This window comes from Myotis daubentonii, chromosome 4, assembly GCF_963259705.1.
Source record: "Myotis daubentonii chromosome 4, mMyoDau2.1, whole genome shotgun sequence".
NCBI classification, from domain to species: domain Eukaryota; kingdom Metazoa; phylum Chordata; class Mammalia; order Chiroptera; family Vespertilionidae; genus Myotis; species Myotis daubentonii.
The window spans coordinates 15,699,448-15,724,944 of record NC_081843.1 but is presented as its reverse complement, the minus strand read 5'-3'; the positions used below and the strand labels follow the sequence as shown (position 1 = coordinate 15,724,944).

Genomic DNA, 25,497 nt, shown 5'->3' with positions numbered 1-25,497 from the left:
GAGCAGTGGTCGGCAAACTGCGGCTCGCGAGCCACATGTGGCTCTTTGGCCCCTTGAGTGTGGCTCTTCCACAAAATACCACGTGCAGGCGCGCACGTACAGTGCGACTGAAACTTCGTGGCAACATGTGCAGAAGTCGGTATTTTGTGGAAGAGCCACACTCAAGGGGCCAAAGAGCCGCATGTGGCTCGCGAGCTGCAGTTTGTCGACCACTGACCTAGAGGGTATTGTGCTAAGTAAGTCAGACAAAAAGACAAATGCCCTATGATTTCACTTTTATGTGAAACCTAAAAAAGAAACATGAATAAGCAGAAGACAGAATCATAGATGCAGAGAACATTCTTAAAAAAAAGTCTTTATTGATTTCAGAGAGGAAGGGAGAGGAAAAGAGAGATAGAAACATCAATGATGAGAGAGAATCATTGATCGGCTGCCTCCTGCACTCCTCCTACTGAGGATTGAGCCCACAACCCAGGAATGTGCCCTTGACTGGAATCAAACCTGGGACCCTTCAGTCCATAGACTGATGCTCTATCCACTAAGCCAAACCAGCTAGGATGATGCAGAGAACATTTTGATGGTTGCCAGATGGGAGGTGGGTTGGAGGGATGGGTAAAGGGATTAAGAATCACAAATTGGGCCCTGCCGGTGTGGGCTCAGTGGTGAGCATCGACCTGTGAACCAGGAGGTCACAGTTAGATTTCAGTCAGGGCACATGCCTGGTTGCAGGCTCAATCCTCAGTAGGAGGAGTGCAGGAGGCAGCCAATCTATGATTCTCATTATTGATGTTTCTATCTTTCTCCCTTTCCCTTCCTCTCTAAAATCAATAAAAATATATTTTTTATAAAAAAGTTCAAATTGGTAGTTACAGAATGGTTATGGGGATGTAAAGTACAGCATAGGGAATCTTACCTAATAATAGACAAACATGTAAATTGACCATCCCTCTGCTACACTCACCAACCAATCAGGAGAGTATGCAAATTAACCCAACAAAGATGGCGGTTAATTTGCATACGTAGGCGCGAAGCAGCGGAGCGAAGACAGAAGGCTCTGGGCCGGAGCGAAGGCCTGGGTCCCGGATGCTGGAGGAAAACCGATGCCGGCAGCCCGGGGAAGGGAACGCCTATTGCAGGAATCTCTTCATGCAACAGGCCTCTAGCATAGTCAATATTACTGTAAACACTGTCATGATGTCAGGTGGGTACTAGTGATTACTTCATAAATTATATAAATGTCTAATTACAGTTTTCAGATGTAATACTATACATCAACTGTAACTGAAAAATTAAAAAAATATTTATAAAAAATACAGCAGAGATATGAGTTCAATCTCAAAGGAAGACAAGGTGAGTCTCCTTTCTGAACAAATAACCCCAAGTCGATGACAACTATTTCTCTGAATCAAAGTCAGATTAAAATCTAGTGAATTTACCTGACCTCAAAAACAAAAATGATTTTTTAAAAGGTAGCTATTCCTCAAATAAGAAAAATCAATATCATAAACACAATTTCCCTAGTTTTCTGAAATATAAATGGCCTGTATTTCATAACCCCTTTTAAGTATCCTTGTTATTATGTTTTTGTTTTTAGAATTATCAAATGTCATGGATATTTTCCAATAATGAAAAGATAGCCGAAACTGGTTTGGCTCAGTGGATAGAGCGTCGGCCTGTGGACTGAAGGGTCCCAGGTTCGATACCGGTCAGGGGCATGTACCTGGGTTGCGGGCACATCCCCAGTAGGAGATGTGCAGGAGGCAGCTGATCGATGTTTCTCTCTCATCGATGTTTCTAACTCTCTATCTCTCTCCCTTCCTCTCTGTAAAAAATCAATAAAATATATTAACAACAACAAAAAAAAGAAAAGATATATTTTTAAAACATAAACTTTAATATTTTATTTTTCAGTTATAGCTGACATACAATGTTATATTAGTTTCAAGGTACAATATACACTTGTATACCTTATGAAGTGTTCACCACAATAAGTCTAGTACCCACCTGGCATCTTTCATAGTAGTTGCAATATTGTGAACTATATTCCCTATGTTGTATTTTACATCCCCATGACTATTTCTGTAATTGGCAACCTGCACTTCTTATCCCTTTCACCTTTTTTGCCCAGCCTCCCAGCCTCACTCCCATCTGGCAACCATCAGACTGTTCTCAGTATCTGTTTTTAGATTCCACATATTATATGGTATTTGTCTTTCTCTGTCTGATTTATTTCACTTAGCATAACACCCTCGGTCAATCCCTGTTGGAAACAGCAACATTTCGTTCTTTTTATGGCTGGGTCATATTCCATTGTGTGTGTGTGTGTGTGTGTGTGTGTGTGTATAAAATACCTTTTTTATCTATTTGTCTATTGATGAACACCTATGTTGATTCCATATCTTGGCTACTGTAAATAATTCTACAATGAACATAGGGTGCTATATCTTTTCAAATAAGTGTTTTCAATTTCTTTGGCTAAATACCCAGAAGTGGAATTGTAGGGTCATATGGTAGTTCTATTTTTAATTTTTGAGGAATTTCCATGTTTCCATAGTGGTTGTACAAATTATAATCCCAACAGTGCATGAGAGTTCCCTTTTCTCCATATCATCCAACACTTGTTTGTTGACTTATTGATAAGAGCCATTCTGACAGATGTGAGGTGATATCTCACTGTGGCTTTGATTTGCATTTCCCTTATGATTAGTGACACTGAGCATCTTTTCATGTGTCTATTCAGGCTATCTGGATGTCATTTTTGGAGAAATATCTATTCAGGTCCTCTTCCCATTTTTATTTTATTTTATTTTTAAATATATTTTTTGATTTCAGAGAGGAAGGGAGAGAGAGATAGAAACATTAATGATAAGAGATCATCACTGATAGGCTGCCTCCTGCACACCCCCTACTGGGGATCGAGCCCGCAACCTGGTCATGTGCCCTTGACTGGAATCGAACCTGGGACTCCTCAGTCCACAGGCTGACGCTCTATCCACTGAGCCAAATCAGCTAGGGCATCCTCTTCCCATTTTTAAATTGGATTTCTTTTTATATTGAGCTTTATGAGTTTTTTATATAGTTTGGATATTAACCCCAATATATCACTTGCAAATACCTTCTCCCGTTCAGGTAGGTTGCCTTATTGTTATGTTGATGGTTTCCTCTGTGGTGCAAAAATGTTTTTTAAAATTTGGGAGATTCTTTGTTTTCTTTTAGAGAGAGAAGAGAGCAATGGAGGGAGGGAGGGAGAAGGGGAGAGAGAGAAAGAGAGAAAGAGAAACATTCATTTGTTGTTCCACTTATTTATGCTTTCATGGTTGATTCGTGTATGTGCCCTGACTAGGGATAGAACCTGAAACATTGGCACATCAGGATGATGCTCTAACCAACTGAGCTACCCAGCAAGGGCCTGCAAAAGCTCTTTAGCCTGACGTAGTTCCATCTGTTTATTTTTTATTTTGTTGTCTTTTGAAATAATATATTTTTTCTTTTTTCAATATATATATTTTTTAAATAAATTTTATTGATTTTTCACAGAGAGGAAGGGAGAGAGATAGAGAGTCAGAAACATCGATGAGAGAGAAACATCAATCAGCCGCCTCCTGCACATCTCCCAGTGGGGATGTGCCCGCAACCCAGGTACATGCCCTTGACTGGAATCGAACCTGGGACCCTTCAGTCCGCAGGCCGACGCTCTATCCACTGAGCCAAACCGGTTTCGGCTTTCAATATATTTTTATTGATTTTTTACAGAGAGGAAGGGAGAGGGATAGAGAGCTAGAAACATTGATGAGAGAGAAACATCGATCAGCCGCCTCCCGCACACCTCCCACTGGGGATGTGCCCACAACCAAGGTACACGCCCCTGACCGGAATCGAACCTGGGACCCTTCAGTCTGCAGGCCGATGCGCTATCCACTGAGCCAAACCAGTTAGGGCTATTTTTTCTTTTTTAAAAATATTTTTTTATTGATTTCAGAGAGGAAGGGAAAAGGAAAGAGAGATGGAAACATCAATGATGAGCCTCGTTGGCATGGCTCAGTGGTTGAGCATCAACCTATGGACTAGAAGGTCACAGTTTGATTCCCAGTCAGGGCATATGCCCAGGGTGTGGGCTCTATCCCCAGTGTGGGGTGTGCAGGAGGCATCTGATCAATGATCCACTCATCATTGATGTTTCTCTCTCTCCCTTTCTCTTCGTCTCTGAAATCAATAAAAATATGTTAAAAAAAAAAAGAAAATCTATAAAAATATTTTTAAAAAGAAGTATCAATGATGAGAGAACATCCCCTACAGGGGATCAAGTCAGCAACCTGGGCATGTGCCCTGACTGGGAATCAAGCCTTGACCTTCTGGTTCATAGGTCAATACTCAACCAGTGGGCTGAAACAACATCTTAAAAGGAGTTCACTAAGTAATAGACTGTGCCCTCATCTGGCTGCTCTATTTTTGATATATACATAGTGCTAAATGCCATGTTAAATTGATTCAGCCAGAACAATGACAAGCACAAGAATATTATCATGTTAATTTTGTTAAATTTAGAAACAATCATGAACTTACGAACAGCTGGAGTATAATACAAAGCAGTTCTTTCTGGACCGAGATGAGTGAATTGCTGACCCTGATGCCCCATCACTTTTAGCTACTTTAGTGTGTATTTCCTATGAATAAGGACTTTCTCCTACAGAACCACAATACAATCATGAGAACAGAAAATGAACACTATTGCCATTTAACCTTATTACTTTTAGCCTTAACAGCAGACAGAGGTCACCCTGGCATTTAGTTATCGTGTCTCATTAGCTTCATTCAGTCTGGAAGGACCTTTTCACTGTTGAAGAGTACGAGCCAGATAATTTATAGGATGTCCCCAATTTGTCTTTATCTGATTAGCTTCCGGTTATGAATCTTTAGCAGGAATAGCACAGATATGGCTACATCATATCATGTGTGCATAATTTTGAACTGTCCCACTACTAGTGATGTTCACTTTGTTCACTTGATTTAAGGGGTGTCTGTCAGGAATCTCATGTGAAATTACTCTTTTCCCCTTTGTAATTAATTGTATTTTGTGGAGAGCTACTTTGTGTTTTGTTGTTTTGTTAATACCAGAGGATATAGTTTCCATTGATATTCAGAGAGAGTGGGAGGGGGAGAGACAGAGAGAGGGAAACATCAATGTGAGAGAAACACATCCATCAGTTGCCTCCTGCACACACCTTGACCAGGTTCAGGGACTGAACCTGCAACCAAGGTACGTGCCCTTGATTAGAATTGAACCCCATGACCCTTCAATCCACAGGCCAATGTTCTAACTAATCGCTGAACCAAACCGGCTAGGACTGGAGAGCTACTTTGAAACTATGTGAAAAACTAGCTGTCAGTATATTCGCTTGTTTTTTTATATCAGTGAGAACCCATCATCTCCCATGGTCTATAATCCATTACTATACTATTATTTATTTATTTTGGTCTTAAACTGTCCCTAGTTTGGCCAGGGGAAGCCTTCTCAAGCTGGTTCTGTGTCCTTCCGACAGGTCCCTTTCATTCTTGGAGCACTTCCTTGCTTTCTGGCACAACAAGATCTTGCACTTCTTGTCCCCCTTCTTACCCTGCTGAGGCTCTGGAGCCCCATGCTGGGTCTCCCAGGCAGCATTACCATTTTATAACAGGGTCTCTTTTTTAAAATATATTTTTATTGATTTCAGAGAGGAAGGAAGAGGGAGAGAGAGACAGAAACATCAATGATAAGAGAATCATTGATTGGCTACCTCCTCCACATCCCACAATGGGGATCGAGCCCACAACCCAGGCATATACCCTGACCAGGAATCGAACCATGATCTCCTGGTTCATAGGTCAACGCACAACCACTGAGCCACGCCAGCTGGGCTATAACAGGGTCTTATAAAAACCTATCAATCTGAGAATGTTGTACAACTCTCAGCAAATTGTTTTATGCCTATCCCTGCCTGTGTCTACTGAATAAAATGAATCCTAATAATGACTAAATACCTGCTTTATGACGGAGACTGTGTATGACACACAGTTATAATGAATGCTCAAAGGACCCTATGTGGCCATTCTCCCCATTTTACAGATCAGGAAAGTGAGGCACAGACAGGTTAAAAAACTTGCCTAAGATCACATGGTGGGATTCAAACCCAAAACAGTCTGAGTCTAGAATGCCCCCCACTATCTGCCTTCCAAATGAATGAACAAATAATAATTGATCAGTGATCATGCTATTTATTACAGTACTGTATAGAATTAAGAAAATCTAGAAATTATTTAAGGCACAGCAATGAGGAATTGGTTAAATAAAGTATGAAGTGCCCATAAAATAGGGCATTATTTATTAAAATAATTGAAAAATTTAATAGAATTATTAAACTATTAAAATTGACAAACTTTTAGTAACATGAGTTGCTTGTATTTATAATAAGGGGGGAAAGTAAGTGAGCTAAATATTCTAGCATGTTCTCTAAATTTTTCATTTCCTTACTAACATATCCTTCTTTGTAACTAGGGCTTTTTGTTCTGTCTTATGGAGGCAAGAAATCAATTAATCCTCACCCAAGGATATTTCTTCTATTGATTTTTAGAGAGAGTGGAAGAGAGGAGGGGGAGAGAGAGAGAAAAACATTGATGTGACAGAGACACATCAATTGGTTGCCTCCCAACTGGGGCTGGAGATCAAAACTGCAACCCAGGTACCTACCCTTAACCAGAAATCGAACCCACAACCCTTCAGTGCACGGGCTGATCTTTATCACTGAGCCACACTGGCCAAGGCAGAAATCAATATTTTTAAGGCAAGGCACAAAAACATTACATAAAAGCAAAGTAACCTTACCAAAATATCTTTTATTGCAATTCTCATCACTTTTTCAGTCTCGTTTATTTCCAGAGGTCTAGCAATTGCTTCTGTTCTCAGTTCCTATGGGAAACAATGAAATAAAATTACATATATTTTCAGAAGAGGAATTCTAAAAACCAATTTCCAGATCTAGAAATAGCTTACAGACTGGTTCCTAAAAGTTTATTTAAAACTTGGATCTCTGATGCAAAAACATTTCAACCATCACCTTCTGCAAATGTCTCTGTAATTCTACTGCCAACCTGGCCTCTCTCCAGTGCTCAAGGCCTCCTTTTCAGCTACAGGTTCCAGGTCCCCATAGCACCATGGGCAACTTACCATCCCTCATTTATCCTAAATTTGCTTCTTTATCTGCATTCTATTTAGGGGACTCCCAAACCAAGTACAGCTTAACTTGCTGTCTGAATCACCTGCCAGCCTCTACACTCTTTCTTTCATTTTTTTTAAAATACGTCTTTATTGTTCAGATTATTACAGTTGTTCCTCTTTTTTCCCTCTATAGCTTCCTTCCACCTGGTTCCCACCTCACCCCATGCCCTTACCCGCCCCCCACTGTCCTCATCCATAGGTGTTGGATTTTTGTCCAGTCTCTTCCCGCACCCCCCACTCTCCCATCCCCCTGAGAATTGTCAGTGCACTCCCTTTCTATGCCCCTGATTCTATTATATTCACTAGTTTATTCTGTTCATCAGATTTTTTATTCATTTGATTTTTAGATTCACTTGTTGATAGATATGTATTTGTTGTCACTCTGTTGTTCATAATTTTTATCTTTACCTTTTTCTTCTTCTTCCTCTTCTTAAAGAATACCCTTCAGCATTTCATATAATACTGGTTTGGTGGTGAGGAACTCCTTTAGCTTTTTCTTGTCTGTGAAGCTCTTTATCTGACCTTCAATTCTAAATGATAGCATTGCTGGGTAGAGTAATCTTGGTTGTAGGTTCTTGCTATTCATCACTTTGAATATTTCTTGCCACTCCCTTCTGGTCTGCATCGTTTCTATTGAGAAATCAGCTGACAGTCTTATGGGTACTCCCTTGTAGGTAACTAACTGTTTTTCTCTTTCTGCTTTTAATATTCTCTTTGTCTTTTGCCCTTGACATTTTAATTATGTGTCTTGGTGTGGTCCTCTTTGGATTCCTCTTGTTTGGGGTTCTCTGTGCTTCTTGGACTTGTAAGTCTATTTCTTTCACCAGGTAGGGGAAGTTTTCTGTCATTATTTCTTCAAATACGTTTTCAGTATCTTGCTCTCTCTCTCTTCTTCTGGCACCCGCATAATTCAGATGTTGGTATGCTTGAAGTTGTCCCAGAGGCTCCTTACACTATCTTATTTTTGGATTCTTTTTTCTTTTCTGGTTGAGTGGTTTTTGCTTCTTCATATTTCAAATCTTTGACTCGATTCTTGGGATCCTCTAGTCTGCTGTTGGATCTCTGTATGTTATTCTTTATTTCAGTGTTTGCAATTTCTAATTGGTCCTTTTTCATATCCTTGAGGGTCTCACTAAATTTCTCGGAGGTTTCTAGAAGATTCTTGAGTAACCTTATAACCATGGTTTTGAACTCTATATCTAGTAGTTTGTTTTCCTCCATTTCTGTCATTTGTGACCTGTTTCTTTGTCTCTGCATTTTGGCTGCTTCCCTATGTTGATAGAGTAGCTTTGTGTGCTAGGTGTCCTATAGGGCCCAGTGGCTCAGTTTCCCCAGTTACTTGAAGTGGAAGCTCTTGGTGTACCCCTTTGTGGGCTGTGTGCACAGTCTTGTTGTAGTTAAGCCTTGATAACTGTTGGTATCACTGGGAGGAATTGATCTCCAGGTCAATTGGCTGTGAGGACCAGTTGTGTCTACAATGGGAGAACTGCTGTGCTGGCGATACCCTTATGGGACAGGACTTGCTTCAGTGGGGCTTTGGTGCTGAGTCTGCCCCCTAAGTGTATATCTTACGAATCTGAAGAGTTGTAATCTGGTGTGGTTTCACTTTGACCACTGGGTAGACTGGCTCTTGGATCTCCAAGGAGGTGCAAAGTCAGCCACTGCCTGAGGCCACCCAGCAGGAGCTACAGAGAGATCTGCAGATTCCTCCTCTTTGTTTGGGGTTTGGAGGTGCCTAGTTGAGGCGTAGCTGTGAAGCAATGCAGGCTTCTGATGAGCCTTAGGCCTTCTTTTGGAAGCTCTGGGGTTCTTTGACAGAGCTGCAGTTTGTTAGGTTAGGTTGCAAAAGGCCAGGCCATTCATATGCAAAAGCCTCTGCTCACAACTTGGGTGGGGTTGTAAATTGAGTGAGGCATGGTCTCCGGGAATCACTGGGCGGTGCAAACAGCAATGGTTGCCCATCAGCCCTGCCCTGGATAGGTCCCTGGGTCTCTGTGTCCCGTGGCCCCGTGCAGGAACAATGAATGCTGTGAGCATCTCTGAGAGAAATCCGCCTTGTGTTTCAGTCTGATGCCAGACAGTCCCATTTCTCTCCGTATGAGTCTGGGTCCCCAGAGTCTCACCCAGAACTGGAGTTCAGAGCAGTCAGGAGTTTGTATCACCCTCCTGATTGAAAAAGACCACAGCGTACCCAGTTGCCAGCCCGTTTCACGCGCCTCCGTACCTCTGTTCTTCCGCACCTCTGCACCTCCTACCAGTCTAGATGCACTTTTCTCTTTCCCTCTAGTTGTTGAACTTCCACTCAGCCAGCCTTCCTGTGGTTCTAGATGATATCCGTTTTGTCTTTTAGTTGGAGTTTTGATGTGGTGTGCAAGGCAGCAAGTTCAGGTGTTTAACAATGCCGCCATCTTGGTCTTAAGTCTACAATCTTTCTTATCATTAAGTTCCTCTAAGTTGACTATCATTGACAACTGCAACCAGTGAGGAAAGTGGCCTTTGCCCTGCCCCTAGCATTAATCATGGACCAATCAACACTGGGAACATCTGAGATATGGAACTGTAATGGGCATGCATTTATAAGATTCCTGAATCACTTCATCACACTCTGTCTTGTGCTTCTTTTACTCCCCAGTGCACCTCATCTCCCCACGGGTAGAAAACTTATCAAGAGAAGGGATTAAGATTTACTCAAGGCTCAGTGCCTTGTCTGTGGTTGGTTTTGTTCCTCAGTGAATGTTGGTTGAGTGTATGAAAAACAAATACTGGCGAGGGGATCTTCCTCAGATCATGACTGTACATAGAATTTGAGAAGGGTCTTAGGGCTTCCATGGCAACAGTTCAGCCACTGACTGTTTCATCAATTCATTATGGAAAGGTGCTAAAATCTCACAATGAAGCCATCACTCTATTCCACTGACAAATAGCAAGTGACCAGCTCTTGTCTCTGGGTCTGTTATGAACATGTACAGACATGTACTCTATAAACAAAAAACAGTGAAAGCCTGAAGTTGCCTCATTAGTTACCTAAATTAGCTATTAGACATTAGTGGAAGTTTTGTTCTGCCAACTGCCCTTCAGCAGGTGGCAGCCACTATATCAAAAGCAGGAATGGTGACCTGGCACCCAAGTTTCCCACTCTAGTCTTCTCTCTTGGGCAGAAATGAAAAGCAAGAGGAAAAAATACCATAACAGTGTAGCAGCAATGCCAGAACACAGGCAAGGAAGTGAGAGAGTGGTCATGGCTGACATACATGATGGGAATGGAATGAATTAAATGTATTTAATTTAAAAACATTAGATGAGAGCATGTGTCCTTAAGTGCCATAAATCCTTACAGGTAAAACTAAATAATATTCCATTTCTTCTTAAACCAGTGGGCCCCAAATTTTGCTGCACTCTGGAATCACCTGGAAATCTTTACAAACCTGATGCCTGGTTCTCACCCCCAGACATTCTGACTCATTGATTTCTGGGACAACCTGGACATCAGGTGGTTTAAAAGCTCTTTAGGAGCTCTATAGAAGTTCTCCAGAACCACACTCTTAAATAGCTCCTTAAACATGATGGAGCATACTCCCTGAATGACATTAGCTAGAATAGGATTGCAAGTAAACTTAAACTGTTAACATTAACTGATTGGTAGTGACTGCCTAGATTACTGGTTCCCAAACTTTGCTGTGCGTTAGAATCATACAGAAGACTTGTAAAATCCCCAATGCCCAAGTCACATTTCATATCAATGATATCAAAATGGAAAGCCAGGCATCCGTAGTTGCATTGGGTGATTGCATTGGGCAGCAAGGTTTGGGAACCATCATGGCTCAGAAGAGGATTTTGTTGAGAAGAATGTTGAGGCTGAGTTCACCAACAAAAGCACCAAGATCAATAACGTACGACAGGGACAAAGGAGAAAAGTCTCAGCAACATGCCACATACTGGTATTTGCCATTCCTGAACTAGAAGTCAGAGTTATTAAAAAACAGACCAGTGCCCACTGAAGCAGGAAGAGCAACAAACACTATATATTACTTTCTCACACATTATATCATTTAATCAGGTACAGTTTAATAAAATCAGAAGAACAGGGGCAAAAAGAATTAGAAAAGAAAACCTTGAAAATCTGCTTAGCTGAGAAAGTAATTAAGTTATGTAAGCACTGCTTACCCTCAACTCTACCTCCTTGCCCAGCAAGTCATACAGAGATGCTCCTTTGTAGGTGATTTCAGAAGCAAGCTGCCTGGCAGCTTTCAAATCTGCAATCTGGAAGGAAAATATCAAAAACAGGAACCTCAGTGACAGGTTTTAATAGGCATTCAGAAAAAAACCAGTCTAATACCAACCCCTACCTCCAGTCAGAATACTTGACTACAGAAGACATTTTCCACAAGACATATCCTTACATCCTGTGGAAGAGAGCTCAGAGGATACCAGTTTAGGAAACACTGATCTAAGTACAAATTAGAGCAACTTCAGGTCTCCTTAAAAACCCAAATGTCAAGTCAAATGCAATTGACCTGCTTCCTATTTGGACTAGGTCAGCACAGGGGAACCCTACAGTAGTGAGTGACAGGGAGGGGCAATCTGAGGGACACATTTCCTAGTGCTGCATCCTGATGCCTTCTGTTAACCCTTTTGTCCCCTCATTCTCTGCCTTTAGACTGCACTTCACATGACTGCTGCGAGGTTCAAATGAGTTAACATGCAATAGCACCCAGCTCCCACAAGGGTGGCAGCCATTACTATGAAGATGATGATGATGATTTAGCATCTAGCCCTGTGCGCAACTTCTTTCTTAGGATTTGCATGTCACCTCTTCTTCCTTGAATATGTTAAATTTTCAGAGTCCAAACAAACATCTCCCTGCTCTGCTCATGCTCCCTCTCCTAAACAACAAATCCCCAGTGTCTCTTTTTTTAAAAAAATATATTTTTATTGATTTCAGAGAGGAAGGGAGATAACGAAATAGAAACATCAATGATGAGAGAGAATCATTGATTGGCTGCCTCCTACACTGATCTCCTACTGGGGATAGAACCTGAGCATGTGCCCTTGACTGGAATCGAACCCAGGACCCTCCAGTCAGCAGGCCAACACTCTATTCACTGAGCCAAACCAGCTAGAGTCCCGGTGTCTCTTTTTGATTATCAAACCATCAGCAACGACTCTCAATATTCATTCACAGCTGACTTTCCTCCTATTTCCTTAGTCCTCTAGGAGTCTGTTCCTGCTAGCTCTACTCCTACCTTACTAGCAACAGGCTTTCAGTAAATAGTTGAATTAATTTATTATGACTTCTGCTTTTATTCGAATGCTGATGAGTACAAAATTGACAAACTGCCCTCATTCAAGGGATAAGGAAAGAAGTAGTTCTATGAGTATATGACATGTTCCATTTCAGAGTGAGAAATACAAATTTCATCCCTCACTACAAGCCGTTCATTGTCCTTACCTTTGAGCCAAGATCAAACTTGAATTTGCTGATATCGTCCTCTCCTATTTTAGAGCTCTCCATCCCTTTGGTCTTCATAGCATTATAAAGGACAGAGGTGATCTTCAATAGTTCTTTCACTGCATACCCATCTGCTTGATACAGCTTCTTAGTATTGAGTTTTATATGTGCTTTTGTGGCCTATTTTCAGACCAAAACAAACAAACAGTTTAAGGCTTTTTCCATGTAGAATAGAAATTAAACCAAATTTCATGTAGGTAATATGAAATGTCTCTGCCAACAATTGGGATATGACCTGATTATATTAAGAATCAAACTTTCAAGTGACTCATACATTGCAAGTGGGTGTGTAAACTGATACAACCTTTTCTTTTCTTTTTTTTTTTAACTGATCTAATCTTGATGGAGAGCAATTTGGTAAAAGGCAACACAATTACAAATACACATATCTTTTGACCTAGCAATTCCAATCCTGAGAATTTATCTTAGAGATGGATATAGTAACAAAGGAAATGAGATGCATATAGGTTATCTGTTACAGCATTGCTTCAAAGAGCAAAGGTTATATACACCTAAATGCCTATCCATATAAATTATATAAATTGTGATTTATCCAGGCAAGCAATACTATTCGGGTGTTAAGAGAGAATAGGAAGTTCAATATGTATTTGGAAAGTTCTCCAAAATGTACCATTAACTGAAGAAGCAAGTTTCTAAACAGTATGCCACCATTTGTGCAAAAAGAAAGAAAAGAATTTATATCCTATTCGCTTACATATGCATAAACTCTGGAAAATATTAATAGTGGTTACTGGGAATGGAGCTGGGCAGAAGGCAGACAGGATAGAGGATAAGAAGCCATTTTACTCGATCATTTCGTAATCTACAAAAATTCTTTTTCTGAACCATGAAATATTATAACCAATTCAAAAATAAATTAAAATCTTAACAAATACTGAATTAAAACTAAATACTTTGCTGCAAAAATGGCTCTAAAGAAACCTGGTAATAGAATAGGTTTAGAAACTTGAAAGAAGCCCTAACTAGGACTTCTCTCTTTCTAACATATTTAATTTTACAATTCCATCAAATAAGCAGGAACTAACCATGAACTGGGCAACTGCCTTAATAAAGAAAACTCGGTCTTGTTCCGTCTCAACATCAGAAAGTATGTCAGTCTGAGGTTCATACCTATGAGAGCCAGGCAGACACAGAGAGAAGATATCAGTTAATTACTATAAAGTCCACGAAAGAGAAAGGGGGCAACTGAGAGGTCAGTGGATCTGTAACGGGAAGCTCTCTGAGTCCCCTGCGAAGTCAGTAAGATTAAGAAAGACTTCAAAAGCAACACAAAATACCAAACATTCAAGGGAACAAATCCTCACCCCAAGAATAGGTTTAACTAATTTCAAAAATCAAATTTGGGGTTCAGTTTACAAAATTAAATTTCTCAGACCTCAAAGTTTAATTAAAATAATCAGAATGACTACTTGGGCTGACAGTAACTAGTTAGCTCTGAGAAGCAGCAGAGTTGTTGGAGTTACTTTCTTCATGTTAGTAATGACCGCCCAGGAGTCAACAGACTGCAGCCCTTAGTGTCTTTCTGTACAGCTTGCCAGTAAGAAGGGTTTTTACATTTTTCAAGGATTATAAAAAACAAAACACAAGGCAGAATATGCAAGAGAGATCTTGTGTTGCCTGCAACACCTAAGGTCTTTGCTATCTTTTTTTCTTTTCTTTTCTATCTTCTTAATAAAGTTTGCCAACTGCAAATGTTAGATACTGGGTTTTACACACAAATTGAAATTTCTAATCCAGTGTACTCATTAAGAGTGTGTAGGGCGGTACCTTGTCACTCCCTGATGAAGGTGAGGGAATGAAGAATTTGGACCCCACTGTCTGCTTCCTACTGAGAAATAGTCTCCCTTTTCGGCTCACTGGTATATTTCGATTCCCACAACACTCTTTAAAACTCAACTGATTTTTAACAGGTTACACCTAAATCTGTCAAACTCAAATTTTATTGAACTCTTCCTTTAGCTTCACAACAATAACCTGTTTCTAGGTGGCTAATAAATAAAATTGAGTATTCATTCTTAGACTGCAATAAAGTGCAATTCTAACCTTTTCACAAGCCAGAGAAGAACTTCAGATACAAGTCCAAAATTTGGTGTGCGGAAATTTTCCATAGAAATGTGTCGAGGGTATCCCAAGGCTCTCATCATCTCTGTAAAATCTGTCCACGGTAAAATACAATTCAGTCAATTCATTGTCAAACAACAACTAATTAACTTACTTTCTCTGCCTTCCCTCCTTATTCCCAGTCTATTGACAGTTTTAGGGACTATTTATCAACTAAGAGGGAATTAAAAAAGTAGTTAAAACTTAAAATACTCTGCTTCCTGAAAAACAGTTAAAGTGCCCTGGGAGAAGTGGAAGCTGTACATTAAAATGGGGTTTAGAGACTGGTTGTGAATTTAATTTCTCTTTGATCTCTCTCTCTTGAATATCTTCTTACCACTAAAAATGAGAAATACCTGGTCTTATAAAATATCATAAATAAAAATATTTTAAAATGTTAACAGTGATATTATGGGGAGTGGTGATGGTGGTAGGGTAAAGTTCATGTTTCTGAGTTGTCTTTTTTTTTTTTTCAGTGAGCACATAGGAACTTACTAACATAAATTTTAAAGATTAGTTGCACTGTAACTAGGAAAAATCTTAAAAAGAATAGTTGAACTGTAGAGCACTATTTAGATTTATTATAAAACAGATTTAAAAACAGTAATACTAACACTTTTTGATACTGGAGGTGGCTGCCACTAAGCTTTAGGCAGAACTTGGAAATGAACACAACAAACATGTTTTGAGTTCCAACAATATGCCAAGATCTATATTGTGTGCTCAAGGCTATTTATGTCTGTCCTCGCTCTTCTTGAAGGTAGATGTTCAAAATGTCCCAATAACAGTCACAAGAAGCTACCCAGGCATCAGAGGTTAGGCTGATTTCACCAGATCGCAAAAGAGAAGGCATGGGCAGAGAAAAGAGCAGCGGCGCTGAGGGCCTCTGTCACTGTTTTTTGGGAAATCTGAATAGAGTGATGATAAATAAAGCAGCAGTCTTCCCGTCACACAGTCAGGCATTGCCTAAATACTTCTTCCCACTAAGCAGTAGTTAAGTTCTGTTCATTATGCAGCATTTTCAAAACGAGTAAGAGTCTTACCATTGCACAATTGTATAGCATTCATTTAATGTCAAAATGTTCAGAAACCCCCTTCTTGTACACTCTTCCCAATACAACCCCATTCAATGTCCCCTAGCAGAGTGCTCTCTCTAAACTACCAGGAAGGAGAAACTTGTCCCTACAACATATAGTCACCAAGAACCTTCCAATCCCAAAGGGAATAATGCACGCTATGGTGCTAGTAAGTGTATTAACAAAAGGTGATGATGCCTCTTCCTGTATATTTACATTGTAGAAAAAGAGCAACTCCTAACTGAAAGGAGTCATCTTTAATGGTGAAATTCCGGGTACCAGCAATTTAGTTCGAAAACTGGCCTTACAGATCACAACTCGCTGGCAATCCCCTGCTGCATCTATGAAAGTGGAGCCAGTTAGCTGAGCTGCTTCTGATTCAGAAAATGACACTGTATAAAAGGCAAGAGATTTTTTTTTTTTAATCTTCACTTGAGAATATTCTTTACTGGTTTTAGAGAGAGAGGAAAAGAGAGGTAGAGAGAAAAACATGGATTGGCTGCCTCCCGTACACACCTCAACCGGGCTCGAACCCACAAACTAGGTCTGTGCCCCGACCTGGAATCGAACCCACAACCCTTCGGTGCACCAGACGATGCTTCAACCACCTGAGCCACCCTGCCAGGGATTTGATTCACAAGCACTATGTTCTCATCCTTGGTTCCACCCAGTTCTGGTTGTGTGGCCTAAAGCAAGATACTTTACCTACCCGTGCCTCAAATCCAGGTATTATGCCACCTACCTCACTGTTAAAGTGAGGGCTAAAATAAGAGAGTGAATGTAAAATGTAACAGGCGTCCCCCCGAAGGAGTAGTAACTAATTCTCATACCCATTCTTCCACGTCCCCAGCCTCCTAGCAAAGGCATTTGGGTTCCGTTTCCCTCATCAGCCCCTTTAGAAAGTATGAAGGCTTTGGAGGTTAGACAACCTGAATTCAAACTCCAGCGCCAACTCTTACCACCTGGGTGAGTCCTCTCTGTGCCCGTTTCCTCATTTCTAAATACAGAAGCGTGTTTAGAAGAGTAAATAAAATGATGCACACACACACAGAGAACATTTAAATTGTAAAGATTCAAAAACAATGACAGCCGCAATTATTATTCAGCCGTCCCGCCCCCCCCCCCCCCCTCGGTTTTATTGTTCGTTTCTCAAGGCTCTAACCTAACTCAACCCCAAAACGGTTTCTGCGTTTTCCAATACGGTAACGACGTGGCTATACAAATCAATTAAAATCAGATAAAAGTAAAACTTCAGTTCCTCAGCCGCACGAGCCACAGCCAGTGGCAGATACAAAACTTCCCATCACCGCGGAAAGTGCTGAGCCAGGGCCGGGGCGCTCTGCCCGGGACTGGGGGGGGGGGGGGGGGCAGAGGCCAGGACCGCAGAGGCCAGAGGCGCTCGGCGGGGCCCAGAGGAGAGAACCCGGCGGCCGGAGCCCCTGTCTCTTGGGAGGCCCGCAGGTCACAAGGGGCAGGGTTGCCTTACTGCGGAGGTCGCGGAAGGACATGGCGCTGTGGTCCCCACTAGCCCGGAGTCTCAGGCGCCCCCAACTCAGTGCTCAGGTGTCTCTATGGCAACGCACGGAGCTCTCTACGGCGCGCAGCAGGGGCCAAACAAAACGGAAGGCGAAGCGGCCGGACTGCGCGCGCACGCGCACGAGAAGGGAAAGCGGGCTTGGGGATTCCTCGGAATCCAGGACGGAGGTGCGGGATTACCGCCCGACCGGGAGCTTCAAACCGCAGGGCACCCGAGCCCCCTTTACCCCACTTCAACATCTTGCAGAACGACATTTGACACTGGCTGACACGTCCTAAGCACCTATTATGTATCTGAAACTATGCTAGACGTTCTACATACTGCTTCCCATTTCCTCAACTCCTCTTGAAAGAACACACGATACTGTCACGAAGCTGGGTATCCCTTGCCCAGCACACTTCTCTCTGGCATGTGTAAACTGCTAGCTGTGGCCGCGTCCGAAGCCCCCAAACACAGACCGCAGCTTTAAAGGGCACAACCCCGAACTTCAGATGGAATGCCGGGGCCGACCATGGTATCGCGAGAGCGTGTCAGGCCTGGAACTGCGCACGCGCACCGGGCTAGTTCTCACAACAGGCCGGAAATCGGTCTGGGTCCTCGGGCGCCGGAGGTTGTCCTGGTAACCGTGCCCTCGGTCGGGGAGCATTTGTGCGCCTGGTTGAGGGACTGAAAGGCTAGGGTGAGAACCGCGCCCCAACTCCCGGCCAGATCCGCTGGGGCCTCAGCTGGGAGCCTTCCCTCGGCTGCCCTGGAGGAGGACAGGTGAAAAGAAGAGCTGGGAGATGAAGTGAGCTGAGCTTGGAAGGATGGGAGAGGAGGAGGGACTGCCAACCGCTGCGATGTCCTCCGCCCTCGTGTCGGTGTTGGCGAAGTAACAGACACATAAATGCACGGACGGTAAAGAGAGCCCCCAAATACATCCACACACATGTGGTCAGTACGACAAAGGTGACGGAGCACTTCAGTGGAGAAAGAATAGTCTTTCAATGAATAGTTTGAAACAATTAATTGGGAATCCAAGTAAATGAACCTTCACAGTTACCTAAATATAAAACTGTCACCTTACAAGAAACTACTGTTTATATCAAGTGCTCAATAAAGTATTTTTAAGTTAAGAAAAAACAAACCTAAAACTAACTTTTCTAGAAGATAACTTACAGGAACGCTTTATGACTGGATTAAGCAGGATTTCTTAGATACACCAAAAAATTTTTTAAGTAAACTGGACTTCATATAAAGTTAAAACTTCTCTTCAAGACACTTTTCTAAAAATGTATTTGAATTTATTTCAGAGAGGAAGGGAGAGAGAGAAACATTGATGAGAGAATCGTTTATTGGCTGCCTCCTGCACACACACACACACACACACACACACACACACACCCTCCCCCTCCTCAATGGGGACAGAGCTGGCAACCTGGGCATGTGCCCTGACCGGAAGGAATCCAGCCCTGACCTGCTGGTTCATAGGTGGATGGTCAACCACTGAGCCTCGCCAATTGGGTAAGGTACTTTAAGAAAATGAAAGACTAACCCTCGTTGGTTTGGCTCTGTGAATAAGAGCATCAGCCTGAGGACTGAAGTGTCCCAGGTTCAATTCCAGTCCTGGGTACGTGCCTTGGTTGCAGGCTCGATCCCTAGCCCCGGTGTGTGCGGAAGGCAACCAATCCAACACGTCTGTCTCACATGGATATTTTTCTCCTCTTTCTCTCCCCCTCCCCCCTTCCTTCCACTCTCTCTCAAAATCAATGGGAAAATACCCTCCGGTGAATATTAACAAAACAAAGAAAATAAAAGGGTAATCCACAGTTTAGAAGAAAATATTCACAAACCATCTGATGAAAAGTTTTATCCAGAATACATAATGAACTCTCAAAACTCAATCCAATTAGGAAGTGGGCAAAAAATGTAAACAGATACTTCAAAGAAGAAGATATATGGCAAATAATAAGCAAAGCAAAAGATGCTCAAGGTTATTAGTCCTTAGGAAAGCACATATTAAACCACAATAACATACCAGTAGATAGTTATTTGTATGGCTAAAATAACAAACAACAAAAAGCCTGACAGTGGGAACAGCTTAAAAGGATGTGTACCAACTTGAACTTTTGTACATTATTGCCGCCCCCATTTTACATTCCCACTAGTAGTGTAGGAGGATTCCAGTTTCTCCACATCCTCATTAACATTTCTCAATTTATTTAAATTTAATTATATCCATCCTCATGGGTAAGAAGTAGTTATCACATTGTGTTTTAAATTGTATTTCCCTAATGACTAATACTGTTGAGCATCTTTTCTTGTGCTTGTTGACAGCTTGTATATCTTTGGAGAAATATCTATTCAACTTGACCATTTTAAAATTGGGTTGTCTTTTTGTTGTTGAATTATAAGACTTCTTTATATATTCTGCATACTACACACTTATCAGATATATGATTTGCAAATATCACATTCTGTAAGCTTTTACTTCTTGAGAGTGCCTTTTGCAGCAGCAACATTGTAAATTTTTATGAAGTCAAATTATGTTTTCTTTTACTTGTAGTTTTGTCATATCTAATAGTTCATTGCCAAAACCAAGCTCATGAAGATTTATGTCTTCTTCTAAGAGTTTTTAGCTCTTACATTTAGGTCTTTGATGCATTTTGAGTTAATTTTTGTACATGGTGTGAGATAGGGGTCAAACTTCATTCTCTTGCATGTGGCTATCCATTGCCCCAGCACCATTTGTTGAAGAAATTCTTTACCCCTTTGAATAGTCTTGGCACTCTTGATGAAAATCAATTGACCATAGATATATGACTTTATTTCTGGTCTCTCTAATCTGTTCCATTGGTTGTGATGTCTATCCTTATGCTGGTTCCATACTATTTTGGTTAAATTTAAATTCTTTTTAAAAATTGTTTTTGGTTATTTGGGTTCCCTTGTAATTCCACATGAATTTTAGAATCAGCTTTCCTGTTTCTGCATAAAAGACCATTGGGATTTTCAAAGTATCTGTAGATCACTTTAGGGAGTACTGCCGTCTTAACAATATTAAGCCTTCAACTCATGAACAGGAATGTTTTTCCATTTTATAAGTCGTCTTTATTTTTTTCAGCAATGTTTTGTAGTTTTCAGTGTTATCTTGCAATTCCTTGGTGAAATTTATACCTGTTTTATTCTTTTTGTTCTTTTGCCAGTGTATAGAAATACAATTTTTGTGTTGATCTTATATCTAGCAACTTTGCTGAACTTTATTATTAGCTCTAATAGTTTCACTGTCTCAAACAATTTTGAGTGTGAACTAATTTTTCTCTATGTAAGATCATGTTATCTGTGAATTGATAGAATTGAAAGTTTAACATTAATTTCTCAGTTACAGTTGACATTCAATATTATGTTTTAGGTGTATAGCATAATGATGACATTTATATAACTTATAAGTGATCCCCCAATAAGTCTAGTACCCAACTGACACCACTAATAGATACTACAATATTATTGACTATACTCCCTAGGCTTATGTTACAGCTCCATGTCTTTTTAAAAACTGATGAGAGAAACACCTGTTTGTTGTTCCACTTATTTATGCATTCATTGGTTGATTCTTGTATGTGCCCTGACCAAGGATCAAACCCTCAACCTTGGTATAATTGAGCCACCCGGCCAGGGCTCCCATGACTATTTTGTTAACTGCCAATTTGTACTTAATCCCTTCGCTTTTTTTTTTTTTTTTAACCATATCCCTCAACTCCCCATCTGGCAACTATCAGTTTGTTCTCTGTATCTATGAGTTTCTGTCTTATTAGTTCATTTACTTTGTTTTTTAGGTTCCACATATAAGTGAAGTCACATGGCATTTGTCTTTGTCTGTCTGACTTACTTCACTTAGCATAATACCCTGAGTCCATCCATGTTTTCATAAATGGTAAGATTTCATTCTTTTTATGGCCTAGTGATATTCCCCATATATACAACATCTTTTTCCAGTCTTCTATCACTGGACAGTTAGGTTGCCTCCATATCTTGGTTATTATGAATAATGCTGCAATGAACATAGGGATGCATATATCATTTCAAATTAGTATTTTGGATGTCTTTGGATAAATACCCAGAAGTGAAATTGCTGGGTTATATGCTAGCTCTATTTTTAATTTTTGAGGACTTCATACTATTTCCATAGTAGCTGCACCAATTTGTAATGCTGCTAACAGTGCACAAAGGTTCCCTTTTCCCCAAATGTTCACCAACACTTGCTGATTTAATGACAGCCATTTTGACAATTGTGAGGTGATGTCCCATTGTAGTTTAAATTTGTATTTCCCTTATGATTAGTGACATTGAGCATCTTTTCTTATATCTTACTAGAGGCCCGGTGCATGAAATTCGTGCACTCAGGGGTGGGGGATCCCTCAGGCAGGATTGCAAGAGGGCACAGGCCAGGTCAAGGGAACCCATCAGCACATGATCAGGCCGGGGAGGGAGGTGGGAGGTTGGCCAGGTGGGAAAGGACCACAGGAGGGCTCCAAGGCGTGTCCAATCTGTCTCCCTCAGTCCCTATTGGTTGGACCCCAGCAGCAAGCTAACTTACCCGGTCGGAGCATCTGCCCCTGGTGGTCAGTGCACATAACAGCGACTGATCGACCAGTCGACTGTCTGCCCCCTGGTGGTCAGTGTATGTCATAGCGAGCAGTTGAGTGGCCTTAGCATATCACTAGCATATTACGCTTTGATTGGTTGAACAGACGACCAAACGACCAGACACATAGCATATTAGGCTTTTATTACATAGGATTGGCCATGTGTATGTCCTCTTTGGAGAAATGCCTATTCAGGTCCTCTGCCCATTTTTAAGTCTTTTTGGTGCTCAATTGTATGAGTTCCTTATATCTGGATATTAACCCCTTATCGATGTATAATTGGTGAATATTTTCTCCCACTCAGTAGGTTGTCTTTTTGTTGATGGTTTCCTTTGCTGCGCAAAAACTTTTTAGTTTGATGTAGACCCATTTATTTTTTGTTGGATTGTTTCCCTTGCCCGATTGAGACATATCCAAAAAATGTTTGCTAAGAGCAATGTCAGAGTTTACTGCCTGTTTTCTTCTAGTTTTATGGTTTCAAGTCTTACACTTAATCAATTTTGAGTTTATTCTTGTATATAGTGTAAGAAAGTGGTCTAGGTTTATTTTTTTGGCATATACCTGTCCAGTTTCCCCAACACCATTTATTGAAGAGACTGTCTACCTCATTGTACATTCTTGCATCCTTTGTCATAGATTAATTGACCATATAGATGTGGGTTTATTTTTGGGCTCTTTATTCTGATCTGTGTGTCTGTTTTTATGGCAGTAAAATGTTTTGATTACTATAGTCTTGTAGTATAGTTTGAGATCAAGTAGCACAATACCTCCTCCAAGTTTGGATGTTGTTTTTTTTCCTTTTACAAGCAAAAGTTTATTTAGAAGGTCACAGAGGTAGAAAAAGTGAGCCAGCTGGGCTGCATAGTCTCAGGAAACAAGTTATAGAGTCAAAAAAAGGGCCTTTATAACTTAGAAGAAAGGCAAAGGTAACATGCCTGGGGAAATAAGAAAGGGGAAAGCATGGGAGTGCTCCAGAGAAAGAGCACAGCCCAACTTTGTCCTTCTGGAAGTGACTCCTCAACCTGCAAGAGCTGAGTCTGTTTTGTATGGCCTGTCCCAAGCCAGAGGGACCAGGAACCTCCTCTCAGGTTCTGACCCGTTCCCTTGCTCTCCTTCCACCTTGTCTCTGTCCAGGGCATAATCCTACCTCTAACTCAGGGGGTCCAGGAAGGCTTCCCTGTGACATCACACAGCCGGTTGCTAAGGGAAACCTGTAGACCCACCCCCTAGGCAGGGGAGAGCAGAGCCCTGCTGCACAGGAGGCTGGGCCACTCCCCCACCAAACTGGCCCTCAATGGAAGCCTTGGTCTGTGCGTTCTCTGAGCTGCACATAAGAGAAGGTGTGGGGCTATGGGAAAGGATGGCAGGAAGAGAGATGTACTACTGTCCTGACGTGGGCCCAAAGCCACCAGGGACATGTATACTTGGGAGAAAGGAATGGCCACTGGTCCAGGACGTGTGACCTGGACTGTGTGATTCTGAACCCACTGTGAAATTTCTATACCACAGTGCTCTAGGTTAGGGGGGAAAATGGGTCTAGTATGGTCAATGGTTATAGCCCATACACTGAAGGCTCATGGGTTCGATTTCCGGTCAAGGGTACGTACCTGGGTTGCAGGTTCAATCGCCAGCCCAGATGGGTCACCTGTGGGAGGCAACCAATGTGTCTCATTCACATCTCTCTCTCTTTCCCACTTCCTTCCCCTCTCCTCCCTTCCTTCCACTCTCTAAAAATCAATGGAAAAAAATATCCTCGGGTGAGGATTAACCAAAAAAAGGGGAAGGTGGCAGGAGGACTTGAAGACCTGAAAGAGGATTTTGTGCCAAGGCTAACGGTTCTCAGACCTCCCTGTTGGCTGGGAGAGGAGAGGAGATTAATACCTTGGGTCAGGGGAGGCTGGAGGCAAGGATTTTAGTCCACTTGACAGACAGGTAAGCTGAGGTTTGGCAGGCTGACATGGAGCCCATCACATGAGCATGTGATGTGTTGTCTTCCCATCATGGCTGCTGTGGCCTGCTGGACACCACCCTCCTGCTTTCCCCTCCACAGATTCCGTGAGCTGGGCCCAAGGACTCCCCAGTCACCCCGACACACCATCCAACATCTACGAAGGAGGGCTGGGGGCCCAGCAGCAGCAGTGTCCCAGTGCCCAGGGAAGCAAGCCCAAGAACTTCCGGCTGCGCCACCTCCGGGGCCTGGCACTCTACCTACCAGGCCACATGCAGCCTGCTGGCCAGTGTGAGAGTCACTGGCTGGGCCGGCTCATGGCTGGGGGCTGCCTCCCATGGCCTGAGGGCATAGCCTGGCCCCTGGACCTGCCACAGGGGACTCTGAACCCAGGTAACAGCCACCGTTCAGCCCTTCTGGAAGCTCAACTGCCCAGGGACATCCTGGGAAATACAGGTGAGCACCTGTCTAGGTGATGCAGGAGGGAGAGACCCAGGGAAGGGATGGGTTGGAGACTCAGATGGATGCAGATGGGCCCTGCCCTACTCCCAAGCCTCAGGGTTTCTGTGCCATCTCTGCAACCGACAAGCTCCCCCACTTCTGGTTGGGCCTCATTTTCCCCATTAATAAAGTGAAGGGTTTGGGTCAGATGAAGAACTTGAACCATGTTTCCCTCTTCCTCCTCCCTCCCTCGTGGATTATCTTTAAAGAGACCCCCCAGCCCCATCCCTCCACTCCTGTTTTAAAGGATGTCAGGTTCTGGAGGGGGCATCATAGGATAAGACAGGCTGGCAGCCTCCCCTTGGACCCTCCAAGTAACTCCTCCCTCCCCTTTCCTCAGGATCCAGTTCCAGCATGGATCCAGCCAAGGGTGCCCCCTCCCAGCCCGGTACCCATGAAGGCTTGGGGTTCCGGCCCAAGAGATCCTGGGAGGCCTCAGAGGAGCCCACCTGTCCACTGTGCAAGAGAATCTGCTCTGGGGCTCTGGAGAGGCCGTAGGGATCCGAGTGCCGTTTTCACAGCTCAGGACAGGAGGGGAAAGATGACCCAGGAGGTGGCGGAGGAGGCAGGTCCAGAGAGGAAGGGCTCAGCCCCACCACTAGCCCCTCCAGATGGAGACACCTGCAGGTGCCCAGCACCAGAGCCTGGGCCAACCTTGGGAAAACTCGAGGGGAGGAAGAGGAGGTCCTGAGGGAGGGACAGAAAAAAATAGAAGCCTGGGCATGCCCTTGCAGCCTGCTCCAACTCAAGGAAACCACTTGTACCTGGGGGGCCGGGCTGAGTGGAGAGAGGGGCTCCCAAAGAGGCTGGGGAGCCCGCTGGTCTAATCTCAATAAAAGCCAGAGCCCACATGCACCTTTGTCCCTCTGTCTGTCATCAGGCCAGTTCCGTTAGAGAAACAGCCCCTTGGCACCTGTGTTTCTGAGAGCAA

The 25,497-nt window shown here is 42.5% G+C and overlaps 2 protein-coding genes across 11 annotated transcripts in view; one reads left to right on the top strand and one right to left on the bottom strand.

Moving 5' to 3' along the window:
- Positions 1-17,594, bottom strand: part of CLUAP1 (clusterin associated protein 1) — a 43,478-nt gene extending 25,884 nt beyond the window's left edge. For 2 of the 8 annotated variants that reach the window (XM_059692923.1, XM_059692925.1), the window contains exons 1-6: positions 17,445-17,594; positions 14,826-14,937; positions 13,808-13,892; positions 12,702-12,881; positions 11,417-11,512; positions 6,860-6,943 (exon numbers count right to left, since the gene is read on the bottom strand). In XM_059692923.1, the coding sequence (XP_059548906.1) occupies positions 6,860-6,943; positions 11,417-11,512; positions 12,702-12,881; positions 13,808-13,892; positions 14,826-14,937; positions 17,445-17,466 (579 nt within the window). In that variant the 5' untranslated portion in view covers positions 17,467-17,594. Of the gene's footprint in view, positions 1-6,859; positions 6,944-11,416; positions 11,513-12,701; positions 12,882-13,807; positions 13,893-14,825; positions 14,938-15,496; positions 15,909-16,474; positions 16,495-17,444 lie in introns of those variants that run through there. The other 6 variants (XM_059692921.1, XM_059692922.1, XM_059692917.1 and 3 more) reach the window with 5 other exon arrangements.
- A 465-nt stretch (positions 17,595-18,059) lies between these two features.
- Positions 18,060-25,410, top strand: C4H16orf90 (chromosome 4 C16orf90 homolog). 3 transcript variants are annotated; one of them, XM_059692943.1, is made up of 4 exons: positions 18,060-18,392; positions 21,308-21,405; positions 24,168-24,521; positions 24,907-25,410. In XM_059692943.1, the coding sequence occupies exons 3-4, from the start codon at positions 24,338-24,340 to the stop codon at positions 25,062-25,064; spliced, it is 342 nt and encodes a 113-aa protein (XP_059548926.1). In that variant the 5' UTR covers positions 18,060-18,392; positions 21,308-21,405; positions 24,168-24,337; the 3' UTR covers positions 25,065-25,410. The 3 variants fall into 3 exon arrangements, with proteins under 3 accessions (XP_059548926.1, XP_059548928.1, XP_059548927.1); XM_059692945.1 differs by lacking the exon at positions 21,308-21,405 and having other exon boundaries at positions 18,060-18,257; XM_059692944.1 differs by lacking the exon at positions 21,308-21,405.
- Positions 25,411-25,497: the final 87 nt, after the last annotated feature.

Excerpts from the sequence above, each read along its gene's own strand:
- C4H16orf90 (XM_059692945.1), top strand. The coding sequence starts at position 24,338 with ATGCAGCCTGCTGGCCAGTGTGAGAGTCACTGGCTGGGCCGGCTCATG. Across the intron at positions 24,522-24,906 it reads GGACATCCTGGGAAATACAG|GATCCAGTTCCAGCATGGAT; the intron begins GTGAGCACCTGT and ends CCCTTTCCTCAG.